The sequence below is a fragment of the Parus major genome, chromosome 4 (genome assembly GCF_001522545.3).
Source record: "Parus major isolate Abel chromosome 4, Parus_major1.1, whole genome shotgun sequence".
NCBI lineage: Eukaryota > Metazoa > Chordata > Aves > Passeriformes > Paridae > Parus > Parus major.
In genome coordinates, this window is record NC_031771.1 from 43,818,948 (window position 1) to 43,835,288 (window position 16,341).

Genomic DNA, 16,341 nt, shown 5'->3' on the forward strand with positions numbered 1-16,341 from the left:
AGGTGGGGTAACAAGCCCTCTTTGTACCCCAGTTGGTTTTGGTTATGCTTTAATCATACTTAATTACTGGCAAATTGTATCTATCAATTGTAATTTTTTTACTAAATTGTATTCTTTTACTATGCTGTATTCTTTTATACCAAATTACTATTCAATTTACTAAATTGTATTAATTTTCAATTAAGCTGTTATTACCTCAAGGGACCTAGTTGTCAAAATTCTAATTTCATTTATAACAATGGCATATCCAAATAATGCAGTTCCAAACAAAGTCCAGACTGCCAAAGGCCAGTTTTATATCCCCTTCTTCACTGCACTTGAACATGAGCTCCGAAATGTGGATTTAGTTAACCCAGCTGTGGTTTCCTTGAGCTGTCTGACTTTGCTCCTCATGGGCCAATAGGCTGAACCAAAAATATCACTTTTAAACTACATATATGTGAAAAATGAAAAGTGAAACACTTTATTCTTCAGACAAGCAAGAAAGTAGCTGCTTTGAAAACGTTCACTGAGATAGTATCACATGGGACAGCAGTTTCCTATCCTCTTCTGTCTGCTCCTGTCTTCATGCGTTACATCTTTGCTCTCTTCCATTTTTCACTTGTTTGATCCCTTTCAACGGAGTGGGACACTCACTACCTCTCTCTTTGTTTCGTAAATTATTTCATTGCAAGTCTGGATCACCTTCGTATTTCTCCTGTCGTCGCTGGGTTTAAATTGTTCGGAGCAGACGCTCCCCCTGGTGCTCTGTTTTATAGAGCGCAACACAGTATAGTCAAAGTGGGTGAGTTTCCAGTTATCTAACAAAGAAAACTCTAGGGGAATAAAGGAAATTATTATTGAAAATATTTTTTTAATTTGAAATTTTATCTACTGCTCATTTAAAAAGCAGCTTTGAATAATTTCTGCATAATAAAATTGACTAAATTTTCTAGAAACCTTTCTTGAATGTCTAATCTACTGGCAGTAGCAAACCCTGAGGAAAATGTGGGGAATTTGAAAGTTTTCAGTCAGCAAAACCTGAAGTCTGTTCTCTATGTGTTTCTTTCTTTCTCCAAAACTCCCATTCCTACAAGGCCACATGACTGTGAAGAAGTTGTGCTGCAGACTCAACTGGCCTGGGTTTTTTACAAAGACCTTCCTTCTATCCACCAGTTCAGACTTGTAGCTGCTTTGCTATTCTTCCAGCCCAGTGTTATACCGACATATGTAGAACTGTTTGACTGTAAATTAGCCTTGTGATTTCAGCCAAATAAAGTCTGCCTACAGGTATAACAGCCTCTGTGCAATTCCGTGACCTGCTGTGACTTGAATTCTTATGGGTTTTCTCGTAAAAGTGATCAGGGCAATTTTGCTTCTTTGCATTCACATCCAATCAGTTCACCACATGGGAAGTTCACTGATAATGTAAAAAAACTGTTGAAAATGTAATAAACCTCCTCCACTAAGCTAGGATTGAATTCACACTTTGAAATGAGCTCTTCACGGTAAACACTGTACAAGCAGTACGGGCTTCTGCAGTCAGTGTTTCTCCTCAGTTCCTCAATTTGATTTAATACCACAGAACATGTGGTGCCCGTTCTATGTCTTGTGCTTCCTTTCTTACCACCAAAGAGCAAATTTAACCTGGTAAGAGTCAAAAAGCAAAGCTGCAAGGCAGGCAGACTGCAAAAATAGCTCAGGTGTTATTTCATATAAAAGCTGGTAAAGCTGGGGTGTTGTGGCTTCATTCGCTGTCTGACCGAAGGTCGCACACAGCACACTCTGGCCCCTGAGCACCCCGGGCCGTCGCGACGCCTCGGCTGGGACTCGAACCCGCGACACTGGGCAGAGGAGGGCGGGTGTTTGCCCGCGCGCATGCGCACCGCCGGCGGGGCGGTCACGTGGCGGCCGGGCCGGGTCGGGTGATGCTGCGGCTGCTGGAGAAGCTCCCGCCGGGACGGGCGCTCGAGGTGGGCTCCCCGCGGCCCCGGGAGCGCCTGGCGGGTCTGGCGGGCGGGGTTAGCCGCGGGCGGGCCGGGGTGCCGCCCTCCGGCAGCTGTGAGGGAGGCGGGGCCCGCCGACGGCGCGGGGCCGCGGAGCGCGGCCGCCTGTCCCGCCAGGCCGCAGTGCCGGGGGACAGTGCTTTGGGAGACTAGAGAGGCCCGCGGGCTTGGAAACCAGCGGCTCGGGTTGTGCTGTGCAGCCTGGCAGTGCCGGTGCTCGGGGGCCCTGTGCCGCGGTATCTGAGCAGGGCTGTAGCTGTGCACACAGCAGTTCAGTCCGCATGTAAATCCAGGGTGAATCCGAGCCACGTTGTGATTTCTGTGGCCACACCTCAGGACTGCCTTTAAGGGGAGAAGGGAGGACAGTTCCTAGTCAGGGAGTGCCTGTTCGGGGCTTTTTTGAATGGTGCCTGGGCTGCAGTCTGGAAGCATCCAGGCAGTTCCCAGTGGGGGGAGGTTGATAACTCAATTGCTTTGTCAGTCTCATATCAGGTATAGATTAACCGTGAGAGAATTATACATTATGTATCACGTCGTTTCAGTTCCTTCATAAGATAGTTGATGGCATCTGTGGCCGTGCGTATCCTCGATACCAGGACTATGGCAACGTTTGGAGCTTGACAGAGTGGATGGAGGTTTTAGAAGAAACTATGACGTATTTCAAAACTGCAGTTGGCAAAAATATATCTGATGAAGAGGTAAGGGCTCATCACTGATGAGCCTTGGCTTCAAGAGATCATGATCACTGGAGTGATTACTTTTGTAGTTTGTTTAATCCTAAAATGTTTTTATAATATAGGATTTGAACGGTAGTGTATTCAGCCTAAATAGGTAGGAGCTAAGCAGCATTCAGAGATACACTGACAAGACTTCTACAACAAAAAGTGAAATGTATGCAGATTTTTGAATATTTTTCTAATATCTCAGGATAGTTGTTAAAATACTGATTTAATCACTTAAATATGGTATTTTGAGTATCACCAGATTAAATCTATTTATATAATACTGCTCATTGGCAATAAAATCAGATCACTTTCTTGTTTGGTTTTCTTTATTCATTAGTACTGCATTGAAGTAAAATACTGACTGTATGTAAATAAATTTTGTAAAAAAAAATCTAACTGTGAATGGAGGACCATGTGGTACAGGGAACTGTAATTCAGGACATTCCTATAGGTATGAACTTTGCAAAATATTGCTAAAATATTAGCAGTATGAACTCTCATCTCTTACATATTGCTTGTATTTTGACCACCTGCTAGCAGCTGAGTCAAAGAAAGACACCTGTGTAGCCTTGGGGACCTCCTTACATCAGTATTTCTGTTTCATCTGAGCTGATGTATTTAGCCTCTGCCCTGATGCTGAGAAACTTGCAGACCTAAAACTGAGTTGTTTGGGGGTGTGATGTTCTCTGGATTTTAGGGTGGCATGTAAGAAGGCTGATAAAGCCTCTCTTCTCTGGTGTATTTTAATTTAAGTGATTTTTTTTTCTCTGTATTTTGCTGTGGTAAACACTGACTTAACTGTCAAAGACAGAGAGCAGCCACAAAAGGCAGCTATCAGCTTAGATATTTTGATTATTGCAGGTGGTACATGTTCTTTCTGTGGTTCATAGTGCAGGTAATAACAGTTTTTGTTTTTGTTTTTATTTTTATTTTTGTAGGCTTCTCAGCAGATAATTGAGTTAAATTCAGACTATCAAGAAGCAATCACAAAATGTCTGAAGGGTAGAAAGGAAGAAATCAGGAACGCCCTAGTAGAAAATGTACATGCAATCTCTTCTGCCCAGCTGCAGGACTTTGACTGGCAATTAAAGGTGAGAGTGTTGCCTTAATGTTCGAAAGAAATGTTCTACAACAGAGAAGTAACTTGATACAGCCCCATAGGGCCTGCTCCCTCTGTAGAATGGTTCAATTATTACAGGTATTGCAAAAGCACATCAAAGATTTGTCAGAAATTTGTATGAATTGCAAATGTAAACTTTAAAAATTTGCTCTATTTTGTTTTTCCCCTCTTTTATTTTAAAGCTGCTTGTTGCAGGGAGACTTGTTGCTATTCAGGGACATCTGAAAGTTTTATATGCTATTATGATTTTGAAGTTTGAATAAAAAGTATTTTTTCTCAAAGGAAGAAGTATATGCTTAATTTTAAGATTAGTTGACTGATAAGTTTTCTTGACTTTCTTCAAAGGTTTATATTTCTGCAATGGACATTTAATAATTAACTTGAAATAATTTATCATTGGACTTCCTGTTCTGGTAAAAAAACAATGATAACGGTGTTCCCTAAATTAGGATGGTGGTTTGAGGTTCTGAAGACATTTTGTTTAAATTGAGCTCTGTCAAAGACTTGAAAACATTACTTACACTGTTTATACTTTTGGTTAGACTGTGGGAGCTGTTAAACAGATTTGTAGAGCTGTTAAATAGTTTGCCATGTTTACAAGAGTGCTCAATAATTTCTGCAGCAAACAGCTTTGGAAATCAAAGAGCAATGCCCAAACCAGACAAGTTTTGCAAGAGCAAATGTGGTATCATATGAGCTTTAGATGAACTGTTACTGGGCTTGATCTCTTGCTAACTGCATTTACTGATGACAAAAATATGGACTCACACAAACTCTTGTTTTTTGTTTGTGGCTTCTTTTAAGTTTTCTTCTAGAGAATTTTTTTAATTTCTTTCTATTTTGTGATACAAATTTCTGGTACATATCTGAACTATTATTTTTTGTAAAGCCACTTCTTTTTTTTCCCTTGAGCTGGTTATGATTTTTTTTTCATTTGCCATGATTGAACCCTACCGCATTCTGTTCTCTAAATAAATAAGATGGGTCTGTACAATACTAAGCTATAGTACTGTCAACTGATCTTTGATTTTAATTCATTTTAAAAGCCTTATCTATGCTAGATGGGGTGTTGTAGTCAATGAAAAAGAAAGCTCAATTGGCATGTAACCTGCATCAGCGTTTGTCTAATAGGATATTGTACAATGTGTTTGATCAGCTGCAGAGTGTTGAAAAATGCATAAAGCTCTCCTCTTTCTCCCAAGAAATCCATTCTGCAAGCCCCTTCCTGTGGATTAGAAGACCTATTTAAATACGATGATTTCAAAATCTACGTAATTCATTAAGATCCATGATCAAATGTATCCTTCATTTTCACCTAGAATACTAAAATGTGGCAGCCCAGAATTTTAACTAATTGGTTTTGACAAGTGTATATGACAAGTCTTTGAAGAGGGGGTCTTTATTCAGTATATTGTTGGTATTAACAAACAAACAAAAATCCCAATAATGAGTAAGAAAACCCTGAAAACAGCAGAGATGACTTGCTTGAAGTTAATTTTGTCATGCCGATGTTTGTTCTGGTATTACAAGTTCAGTATAAAATACAGATGTGGTATTATGAAAGACTAAAAATTTAACAGGTCCAGCTTACACTTTGTTGTTGTGTCAATCTGCACAGCTTGCGCTCTCCAGTGATAAGATCTCCATGCTGCAAATGCCACTCCTCAATCTTGATTTGGATGTTAGAGAAAATGGTGAAATTAAGCCAATTTCTATAGAGATGAATAAGGAAGAGTTGCAGAACCTAATAAATGCACTGGAAGCTGCTAATAAGGTAACTTTTACTGATTTAATCTTTTGTTCCTGCCTTGTTATGTACTGATTTATTTTTAGCAGAATTTGTAGAATCATAGAATAGTTTGGGTTGAAAAGGATCTGTAAAGGTTTTCTAGTCTAAGCTCCCGGCAATGAGCAGGGACATTGTTGACTAGATCAGGTTTCTCAGAGCCCTGTCCAACCTGACCTTGAATGTTTCCAAGGGTGGGGCATCTCTGTCCAATGTTTCAGCATACTCATTGTAAAATATTTCTTCCTAATATCTAGACTAAATCTACTTTTTTTAATTTAATATAATTACCCCTTTGCTATGCTGAAAGATTGGTGAGAACTCCCATGTTTCCCTCAGCTTCAAAAAATGTCAGTGTCTGGGAGAGTTATTTGGTTCATATTAAGTCCTTTAATTTCCATGCCATAGTAAATCAGGAAGAAAGTTAGAAAAATTATAGTATTGTAACCCAAGGAGAGAATTTCAAGCGAAACTATAAGGCTTCTGAGACACTGAAGAGTCTCAGCTTTCTTAACAGAAAAGGCTAATGAAAATGATGATTTGAAGAAAATGGAAATTATAGCCCTTAAGAGCTTTCACAGCTTGTTTCCATATGAATTTTCTTCCCTGCAAGACTACATTAAAATAGTACGTGAGGAAGAATTCTTGTGGGACAGACCTCGGTGTTCCCATGCCCTTTGTTCTGCTTGAGGGTCTGTATGGAAGCTGTGGGATGTGGTCATCTCCATATTTAGTTGTGTGGGCACACAAGGAGAAATTCACTTCAGAATTGGTCCCTTGGCTCTGCTTTGAGCAGAAGGAATCTCAATGGACCTGGACTTGCTATTGTTCTACTTTTTGATTACAGGCAGCTGAAGAATGGTTTGAGTGCAGCAAAGGGTAAAGGAGGTTACTCTAAATAATGGTTGTGGGAGGTTGGGTTGAAAGAGAGTTGTGAGAGGACTGGTGTGCTGTCCAGAGGAAAGAAATGTTTATTCAGTTGCATATTATATTGAAACAGAACGCAAAAGTCTTCTTTTCATAGGCTGCTAAAGTTTTGGTCTTAATCAACTTCACTCTCATCCATTTTCTCCTTTTTGAAGGTTGTCTTACAACTGAAATGATGGAATTCAGATCAACAGTATCTGCTGGTGATGGCTCCCCAAATGATTTGGGGAAAAAATATATTTACTACAAAGTGAAAAGCTTTTGGTGCTGTAAAATACTGAAGTCAGAAGACTTTTATGACTTGTGACCAAGTGAACTACTAATCCTTCAGTAAAAATAAAAAATTCTTGTATCTATTTGACAAAAATATGAAAATCTAATGTACTTTTAGTAGCTTTTAGTACTACGGATTTATTGACATTTGGAAGAGAATTACTTACAATGTGTGCCATATTTGTTTTGGTAAAACTTTGGCAGTGACTACACAGGTGCCTGGTAAAACTTAGGCATCTTACTTGCATTGTATGTTACCTTATCTAAAGTGCCACACTAACGAAAAATATGAGAGAGTATTTGTAGCATTAATGTATTTATACTTGTAAATATGGTAAATAAACACCTGACTTTGTGTGTGAATAATTGTAGTAGGTTATTTTTTGATTTATGAATCACTAAACTCAATCTTTTTAGATGCTGAGGAAAATCACCTTTGCAAACAAAACCAGTGCAGAATGACAGAATAGTTGAGGTTGGATGTGAGCTCTGGAGGTTATCTTGTCCAGCTTCATTGCTCAAACAGGGTAACCTAGAGCAGGCTCCACAGGGCTGTCTCCAGATATCTTGAATATTTCCCAGTGATTGAGGCACCACAATCTCTCTAGGCACCTGCTCAGTGCTCAGAAGTAGAAAAAGCACTGCAGCTTTATTCAGAGTAAAGTTGGAGTTTTTAGCTTAGTTTTTTTACCTTAGTTGATAGCTTTTCAGTTAAAAATATCAATATTTTCAGAAGGGGCTGCAGTGCTGGAGAGGAGCTGACCTATATAGACTATAAAAAAGATACTCCTAGCTCACTTAATACAGGAGATAATTGATAAATTCTAGTCTAAACTTTCCTGAGACCAGGTGGAGTTTTGATTGTAGTATGTAACAAAAGTTACAAGCCCTAACAGTAAGCAAGGGTACACCAGAAATCTTACTGTATCTACTATTTATTACAGAGTTTTTCCATACATAAAGAGCAAATTATCTCTAATGCTTACATAAATACTAATGTGTGATTCTTACTGTGCGCGTGTGTGTGTCTCTTAGGCAAGTTCTGTATAAATAATAAGGAAAATTACTGATGATCTGGGACTTGAGTTTATTCCACTGTATTTTGTTGTGCTGTGGGTTTTCATATATGCAAAGTTTAATACACTAATATAAAATAATGGACTTCAGAGTACTGGTCACAGTATGTTGTTTTTCTCATTTAGGACAAAAGGACTGGAAAATACTTCTGTTTATAGTAGCAGATTTAATAACAGAAATTTATTTCATGAAAGTGTACACTATTGTTTGGGATGTCATTTGGATAGAAGAAACTTGTGTGCTGATGTATTCATACAATTTATAGATGTACTGTGAAAACTAAAAAAACATACCTAGAAAGTCTGTACTTCAGTGAAAGGTGAATATTTAAAACTAATTTTCAGTGTTGCTGAAGTGAACTTTTGTGTTGCTGTTTCTTAGTTTTCAAGATCAACCATTCAAAAACACAAAATGGCAGTAGTTTCTCAGCACTAAAGGGCCACAAGTAATTACTATCATTTTTATGAACAACCAGTGAAACTTCTGTTGCAGAATCTGCTACATCTCTCACTGATAGAAAGCAATTTTTTAAGATGTAGATGCTACTTTCAATATTTCTGACTTTTTCTTACTAGTAGATTTAAAGTGTTTACATAGCTTCATTTTAAATTCTCTAGCAACTTACGTAAGTTGCTAGAGATGGATTTCTAATGACGGATCTCTGGTGGTGTTCAGTCTGTACTATCATCCTGTATTTGTCTGTCCTTTACTGCAGCACTGAACACAAAAAGGCTGAAAAATCTTTTTTCAAGGTTTTTTGCTTTAATAAGACAGGTTTCTGATACTGCTGTTGTCGACAGAAATAAATGTACAAAGAGATGCTTTTCTTTATAGATGTTAGACTTTATTGAAAATCAGAGGTTTTTTTATATACCCATCAAAATTATGTTTCTAACAGGGGGCAGAACAACACCGTGTGAATGGCTAGAGGGGGACAGGAGCACCAGTTGACGAGTAGTCGAGAGCTAGCAGCTAAAACATGGCATTGCATTTGAAACATGCATCCTGACCTTACATCTCTGCAGAGAAATGTAAGGCACATAATGGCCTCCAGCAGAGGGCAAGGAAAAGGACCAGAAAGAATGGAGAAGAGAACTTGCTCTTGTCTGTCAGAAAATGTCTTTTTTTTTGTCTTTGCTCAGAGAATTAGCTACTTCTGGAAGAAGCAAGGTCTCCTGTTGTGACAGGTAAGGCATTTGTGGAGACTGTACTGGACCAGATGAATGCAAAAAGCTAGAGCTTTCACAAGACCAATTACACTGGTGTCATCTTCAGCTACACTTTGCTGAATGCAGGTAGACATGAGCAGGTAGCAAATAGGACAAACCTCCACAGGACAGAAGCATCTGAAAGAAGCTCGTGTCCCGGAGCATGTCTGTCAGGTGTGCCCAGTTGTGCTTCCTCCTGGCTGAGGAGCAGCAGGATGGGTAAAGATGTTGGCATTGCATTTCCACACAGAGGTTTTCACAGAGTGGGAAGCTCTGCCATGCATGCCATGCCCCTGGAGGGACTGTATGCTGGAACCAGAGTTAACTAAAGCTGCACCAGTAACAAAAGCTGAGGAGAGTTTATGGTGTGAGGAGCCCCACTCGCAAAGAAACTTGTGCCTATGACTAAGAATTAGGCCAAAGGTGTGAGAGTTTAAAAGACACTCCATTAGCATTAAAGAACTGAATTTTGTTCTTGCTTACCTGCTCTATTTGCCTATATCCATATTTTCCTACATTCTTCCATGTGTGAGCTCATTCTAAATAACTGGCTACAGCATGTGGAATAGCTTTGGAAGTTGCACATCCCACCACACTAACTGGCAAATACTGTTCCCAGGAAATAATGCCCCTTTGGCCCAATTCAAGAACATGGGTTCCTATTCTCCCAGTCTTTACCTGGCAGAGCAGCTCACTTTTGGGTCCTGCACTGGCATGGGCAAAAACAAAACCCAACTAACCACCATAAATATGTTCAAGACATCTCTCTGGCTTTGCAGATACTAAGGAGAGAGCTCTTGAGTATGTAATTTACACCAGAAACAGAACTTTGCACAGGAGGCTTTATGAACCAAAAGCTAATGAAATCAGTACCTACCATATAGTAGACACACTGCAGAAGTTTTCATTTCACCACGTAAAAAGCACCTACAGAAATTCACATTGCATAAACAGACCTGTAATTTGAATCAGAAAATCAGCATATCTTGATACAAAATATAAAAGTGAATTATAAAAATGTTACTTGCCCTCTACTGGCATTCAATGCACTTCTCTCTGTTTCACAGAAATCTTCCCTTGATTTCAGAAAAAACTTTTTTTTTTTGTATCAATCATGTCAGCTTTGATCTTGGTATGCTAAAGGGAGCCAGAACTGCATCTGAACAGCAAACTGTCAGTATGGAATTGACTATTGTTATAAAACTGCTTTTGCAACAAAGCAATTATATATGCCAAGAAGCTGTGTTTTTAAAAGATCTAAATAAGTCTGTAGAACATTTCTGAGTTCTGAAGCAAGCCTTTCTGATGGGAAACATGTTGAGACATAATTATGCTTTCTTCTGAAAGGTGGTTTTAAGAACCAATAACACCCTATCCTGCAGGATGCACATTTTGCTATCATTTTGATTTATGAATTAATATTTATAATGCAGTATCAGTAGTAAAGGGTTTTTTACCCTTCTAGTACTAAAGAATGCTTTCATAAGTGCATCAAGATAGTCTGTATTTTTTTTTTTTTTACTTTAAATCTACCTCAATTGCATTTGATGGTATCTGCTCTTTCCTCTGTAAAATTTTAGTTCATCCCTGCTTCAGGGCTTCTCCAGAAAGACAAAATGACTCCTAGCAAAACCTAGAAAAGGAGGAAAATATCACAAAGATTAATTCTTTGGGCTTTTGCAGGCCTCTGTGGAGACTACTACATAGAGAAGGCTCTGGCTATTTTTAAGCATTGGTTTACTCAGCTAGTTTAGGTAATAGAGAAATGAAAGGCACTGGAGGGTGTGATTTTTCTAACTAGGAACTGCTACAAGTCCACAGGAACTGCTTTGGTGATTGACTCTGTGGGGAAGGATTCCTAGCATCATAGATTACACAATTATTTTTCTTGCCTACAGTATTATTTTTTTTGGGTGTGGGTTGAAGACAGAGGTTTTGGGGGGCGAAGACGGAGGTTTCAGATCTGCCATATTTCTGTTGATATTATTTTAAATGGGAGCCGGAGCAATACTGGATCATCTAACAAGAATAATAGTTAATAGTATTAACTTCCTTTGTAAAACACAATCCTGAATTCTTTACCTATGCCAAAGTCTAATTCAGCTCTTTCTTGAAATGATGATTTGCCAGCTTTGTCTCAGAAATGCTAGCTACATTGGACAACATTCAAAGTTTCCTCTGAATATCATAAAAAAATCAGGTAATATGTTGTCAGCTAGATCAAAACCACAAATGACATTTCAGAGAGAGGAACAAGGAAACTGGTGTGTTCACAGATGTGGATGAGATGGCTGATGTTCTCACCGAAATGCATGATCTGCTGAAGAAAACCATCTTTATTACATTTTTGGCAGTGCGATTGATTTTATACTTTTGCATGAGACTGTGCAGGTACAGAGAGCCAGGGATGAGTTAAAATAAATTGGTCAGAGATGATCTCTAGCAATATGATGTGCTTCTGCTGCCATGTAATTATTTTAATTCCTCATTGGTATTGATACTCAAATGCAGTTGGATTTTGCAAAAAAACCACAAACATATAAAAGAGTGAGTACCAGGCCATTTCTTAGATTGACCCCAGCATGAGACAAGAAGTGATGTTTTTATAATTCTGGGAGACTCAAGATTACTTATAAAATAATTGAGAAATACATCTGTCAAAGAGCAAACAACATAATTAGAGTTAACTCTGCATTCCAAGGCTGAGAGTAGACCAAAGTCACCTGGTCTTCTTTTAAGAAATGCCAGATTTTTTTTTGTGACTTAACTCTTTCACTCTGTGCATATACATTTCAGCATTATCACATGCTGAAATTCATTATTCTTGTGTGATCTCTTGCCTTCCCTGGGCTGCAGGGTGGTTGGTTGCTCATGGAGGTAGGAAGAAACATACAATCACACATGTGGAGAGGTCATGCTTTGTAATACAGAAACCATTTTAAAAGTATTTTTTACATAACAGATAAATCCCATCCTTTTTTTTCACTAATACTCCCAAGGACATGTTAGCAACGCATCCTCATTATGTGAGAATTCATGAGATCTGGCTCCTTGGTGATGGGACACAGCTGGTGGAACATGGCCCTCAGGCCCTGGGTGACTTTCCTCATGAATTATGTCAAGAAATCCTCCACTTGCAGTACAAAGGGAGGAAATGTTTCCTGTAAGGGTGAACTAGGTGAACCAGCAAATATTCTGAAATAGCAACCTCTGTGCTGTTCAGTGGTAGCATAAAGCAATACAATGTCAAAAAATACTCCTGTTTCACTGAAAAGACTATTTTCTGTGTCAGATAAGGCTGGAGTTCATCATGTTCCTTTCTGCCATAGAAGAGGGGTGGATTAATGTGAGCTTTGTTCTCTGCTAACCTAGTTGCTTTGTTGAAACTTGTAGGAATATAGCAGCTCAGACCCTTACAGCTTTTGGTTGAAATTATCAATGGATTCAAATATTGTTGGGAGACTCCTGTGTAGGCACACAAATATGCGTGCTCAGGGACAGTAGAAACCCAACATCACAGGAAAATGAGCCAAAAATGACTTCCAGTAGAAATTGCATGAGAGCTGCACAAACTGCATGGGAATTTAGCTAAAACCTAATTAGCAGTAGGACCTTATCTATGCTGATCTTGAAGTCTGGTTCCTCAGGGTAGGGAAACTACTGAAGTACAACTGAGCATTACAGCATTGTTCACCTTTATTGCATAAAGCCAGCCAAATTACTCCATCCTATTGATGGGAAGAAATTGTGTTTCTTTTGTGCTCCATAATTTCTAGCCCCGGGTGGCAGTGTACCTGGGTAACCCATAAATGGACTCATTTTGCCATCCCATGCCACTAATAACCACTGCCTTTTCCATGCTGCCAAGCTATTGCTCTCAGGTAAGAAATGTTTTCTCCTGCTTTTTTTCTCCAGAAGCAGATGTACCCACAGTTAGTGGCTCTTGCCCCTGTGTGTGGTGGGGTTATTAGTCCTTGCTGCCAAACTTTTCACTGGATGCTGGCAGCTGTTTCCTGACTCAGGGTTGTGGCTTCCAGCTCTCGATGCAGACAGGCCTTGGTGTGTGCTGCTCAAAATGGACTGCAGGGCTGGGATTTGGATAGCTGGCATATGTTCAACACCTCCTGGGGCAGAAGGGTAGATCCTCCTATTTTGGTATGTGCTGTTCTTAAGGAGTTTTGCCTTGCTCTCGTTAATGGCTTTTACTCTGCTCCATACATTTGTGGTTTTTTTTCTTGCTTGGAACTGTACAAGATTACTGCTTTTAGTCCATGTACCTATCAACTATGCCAGAAGTATCTGGCTGAACCACAGACTAGAAAAATATGTGTTATGCAAATGTTAGGGGCCTACAAAAAAAAAAAAAAAGCTGAAAACCAGTAAAGCTGATCTTTGCCCTTGTAATCAAAACCAAAGGATCCTTTTTTTTTTAACCTAAAGTCTTTTTTTTTGGTGTCATGTTGGATGCTGGCTCTTCTAAAATGTTTACTGCAGTGGTAAGGAGAGGTTGTATTATCTCTTCACCACTGGATCAGCTAGTCTTAATTACTTACCTGAGGTCTGTCTGTGAATGTCATTGGGAAATCAGGTAATGCCAAACATGAGTCACTGATACTTGTATTTTATACTGTAGGTCTGCAGAATGCATTACTTTGAATTACTTGAATTAATTTTTGTATATAAGCACAAAGCATGCAAATTCAATGGCTCATGGACTTACTCTGTAAAGTCTTGTGCCAGTTCAGAGAATTCAAAACTATTTAATGGGATATGTGTTTGCAGTGAACAGCACATATGGTCCTACTGCTATCTCCCTCCCGGTGCTATTTTTTGCAGTTACGGAAAGTTAAGTATGCAAGACTTCCTTATGTTCTCTGTATTCTATTTTACAATACCAAAATAATATTGTTAGTTTCCACTGGAATATTCTTGATATAAACATTGCTTAACTATGATTAAAAATGTAATCAAACTGTCCCATGTGGGATTCTTGTTTAAAACTTATTTGGGGCTGTTTCACGGAGGGGATAGGCATACATAGCCTATTCAGAAAAGCCATTTACATGAATTAATATTTGTCGTGAATCACCTGAAGTTGAACTTAGTGGCTGATTAATCTTGTAAATTTGTGCCCCTCTTTAGTAAACTGGAGGTTACAGGTTGTAGCAGCAGAAAGAAGACATCTGAGGAGCCCACCATTGTGCTCCATTGAACTTGGGATGAGACTGGGACTTTGAAGCCCACAAAAAAATGGATAGTTTCAAGGACTCCCTTAGATTAGCAATGTCAAATGATTATTTTGCAGCCTTATAATTTTTGTAGTGAATGAAGTTAACCTATTCCCTTTCTTGTTTAATGATGCTATGATTCTACCTCGTTCTGCAGAAGCCTGCTGCACAAGTGAAGGGAAGGGGCAGCAGGCCCTGGTCTGTGAGAAGGTTCAGGTCTTGCACAATGTGACAAACCGTAACATGTAGGAGGGTTTAATTTATTATTATGTTCTGGTTAAAGAGATTGCAATGTCAGTTGGCAATAAGGTCATCAGCTGACCTTACTGCCAGGCAATGAGGAACTACTGAAGAAATTTTCCACATCACTTTTTTTGTTTTTGTGTCCTGACCAGTGTTTCTTTCTGTACCAGTTTCTATTGATAATACCACCTCAGTAGCTACAAAGACTCTGTTGGTTTGTATATGTTGACTCTCCTAAAAGTATGAAACACTTGCAATACAAAAAAAAATTAACTGATAATGGTTTCAATAAAATGCTGTGTTAGGCAGTGTCAGTGCTGTTAGGAAACACTTGGCAGTAGGGAAGGAAAATGGATTTAATATAGATAGAAGATGACTGACCTATTGCTTCTCAGTTGCATGGATGTTGCTAGCCCTTTGGCTGTGGCTCCTTGGCTGGAGTTGTGTCGGGCAATAGGCAGCCAGGTAAGAAGAGGCAGCTCCTCAGGAGTGCACCCAGCATTGCCAGTGTGCTGTAAGACTCAGCTGCATCTCCTGGTTCTCAGAGGAATAAAAATATCTGAAGGAAACTGTGTGCAAAAATTTCCTCAGATCTATTCCCAGACATCTACCAACTTTTGGGAGAATGTTGCAATTACCAGCCACAGGAAACCTGGGTGCTAAGAAAAATCTTGGCTTGAGTATCCATCAGAGTTGCTTCAAGGAGTCAGCATGTGTTTGTTTTCTACTTTTTAATACAAAATTACATATGGCACAGTTGTTCTCATTAATATCAACTTTGCTACTTTGCGGAAATAACGATTCCATTGAGATCAAATCAGCTGATTCCTTGTTTGGAAACTCGGTGGGATTTCTCTCTGCTGTCCTTTCTTTCTTTTGAATATCTCTGCCTCTGAAGATGTTATTTGACTTCCCTCTGAGTGATACTTCTCAAACACACTATGGAAATACTTCCTGTTTTAGCTATTAAGTTTGAGGTGATGCATGGTGCAATAGTAATAAACTTTTAAGCTGCAATTTCTTCAAATTTCTCTACACTCTAAATGGTGAAAGACAGTGACATAGATACTACTAGTATACTTGTGTTGTTTGGAAGCATGCTGCCAATATATGATAAGAAATACAGTGGGACAAATTTTCCACTTAAAAAAAAAAAGAAAAAATTGATAAAGGTCATGGGTGATGCTCCTTAAGAGCTGATCTGTACTATTCTGATCTAAATGTTGTGGTCCTGGATTTGTGTTGGGTTGGTTTTTTTAAAAGTTTAAATCTAGAAGTGTTCCATGGCAGAGTATCTTACGTTGAACACGGAACATTATAGCTACTGCAGTTCTTCAGAGTTAATGAAATGGAGAAGGAAAAGAAACAATTATGTTTGTCTGTGGTAACATTATTGCATAATTTAGTGGACATAATACAGCCAGTAAACAACATTGAAAAGAATAAACATGATAGGAAAGACCATTCTGGACCACTTGTCTATCAGGTTAACATCAGTCAAATCAGGGATTTTGACTTTGATCTGGGATGCCCTCCTGCGTAAGTGTCCTTTTTTATGGAGCCTGTGCCTGTCCAGAGCACTCCTGTTGTAGAGGTCTCTGCTGGAAGTGGCTCTTCTGTACTGCAGGTTGGCACTGTCGTACGTGTACGTGGTGGCTCGGGGGTCACGGAGGCTCGTGAACACATCTGAGCTGCCAACGTCATTTCGTATTTCAAGTGGTCTGAGAAGCATGTTTCCATGGGCATCAACCTGTGTCAAGGAAGGAACG

General features: G+C 39.2%; 2 protein-coding genes across 6 annotated transcripts in view; one reads left to right on the forward strand and one right to left on the reverse strand.

The window, feature by feature from the left end:
- The first annotated feature begins 1,868 nt into the window (after nucleotides 1-1,868).
- COMMD8 (COMM domain containing 8) lies at nucleotides 1,869-7,826 on the forward strand. The gene is made up of 5 exons (XM_015624503.3): nucleotides 1,869-1,952; nucleotides 2,528-2,683; nucleotides 3,649-3,801; nucleotides 5,449-5,604; nucleotides 6,699-7,826. Exons 1-5 carry the CDS (start codon nucleotides 1,908-1,910, stop codon nucleotides 6,717-6,719), a joined length of 531 nt encoding a protein of 176 aa, XP_015479989.1. The 5' UTR covers nucleotides 1,869-1,907; the 3' UTR covers nucleotides 6,720-7,826.
- Nucleotides 7,827-8,715: 889 nt separating this feature from the next.
- GABRB1 (gamma-aminobutyric acid type A receptor subunit beta1) overlaps nucleotides 8,716-16,341 on the reverse strand; it is a 120,617-nt gene continuing 112,991 nt past the window's right edge. For all 5 annotated transcript variants that reach the window (XM_015624489.3, XM_019006375.2, XM_015624493.3 and 2 more), the window contains one exon: nucleotides 8,716-16,322. In XM_015624489.3, the coding sequence (XP_015479975.1) occupies nucleotides 15,975-16,322 (348 nt within the window). In that variant the 3' untranslated portion in view covers nucleotides 8,716-15,974. The remainder of the gene's footprint in view (nucleotides 16,323-16,341) is intronic.

Bases quoted from the DNA above. Each gene is read 5' to 3' on its own strand.
- COMMD8 (XM_015624503.3), top strand. From the start codon at position 1,908: ATGCTGCGGCTGCTGGAGAAGCTCCCGCCGGGACGGGCGCTCGAG. The intron at 1,953-2,527 runs GTGGGCTCCCCG...ACGTCGTTTCAG, and splicing joins CGCCGGGACGGGCGCTCGAG to TTCCTTCATAAGATAGTTGA. The intron at 5,605-6,698 runs GTAACTTTTACT...TCCTTTTTGAAG, and splicing joins CACTGGAAGCTGCTAATAAG to GTTGTCTTACAACTGAAATG.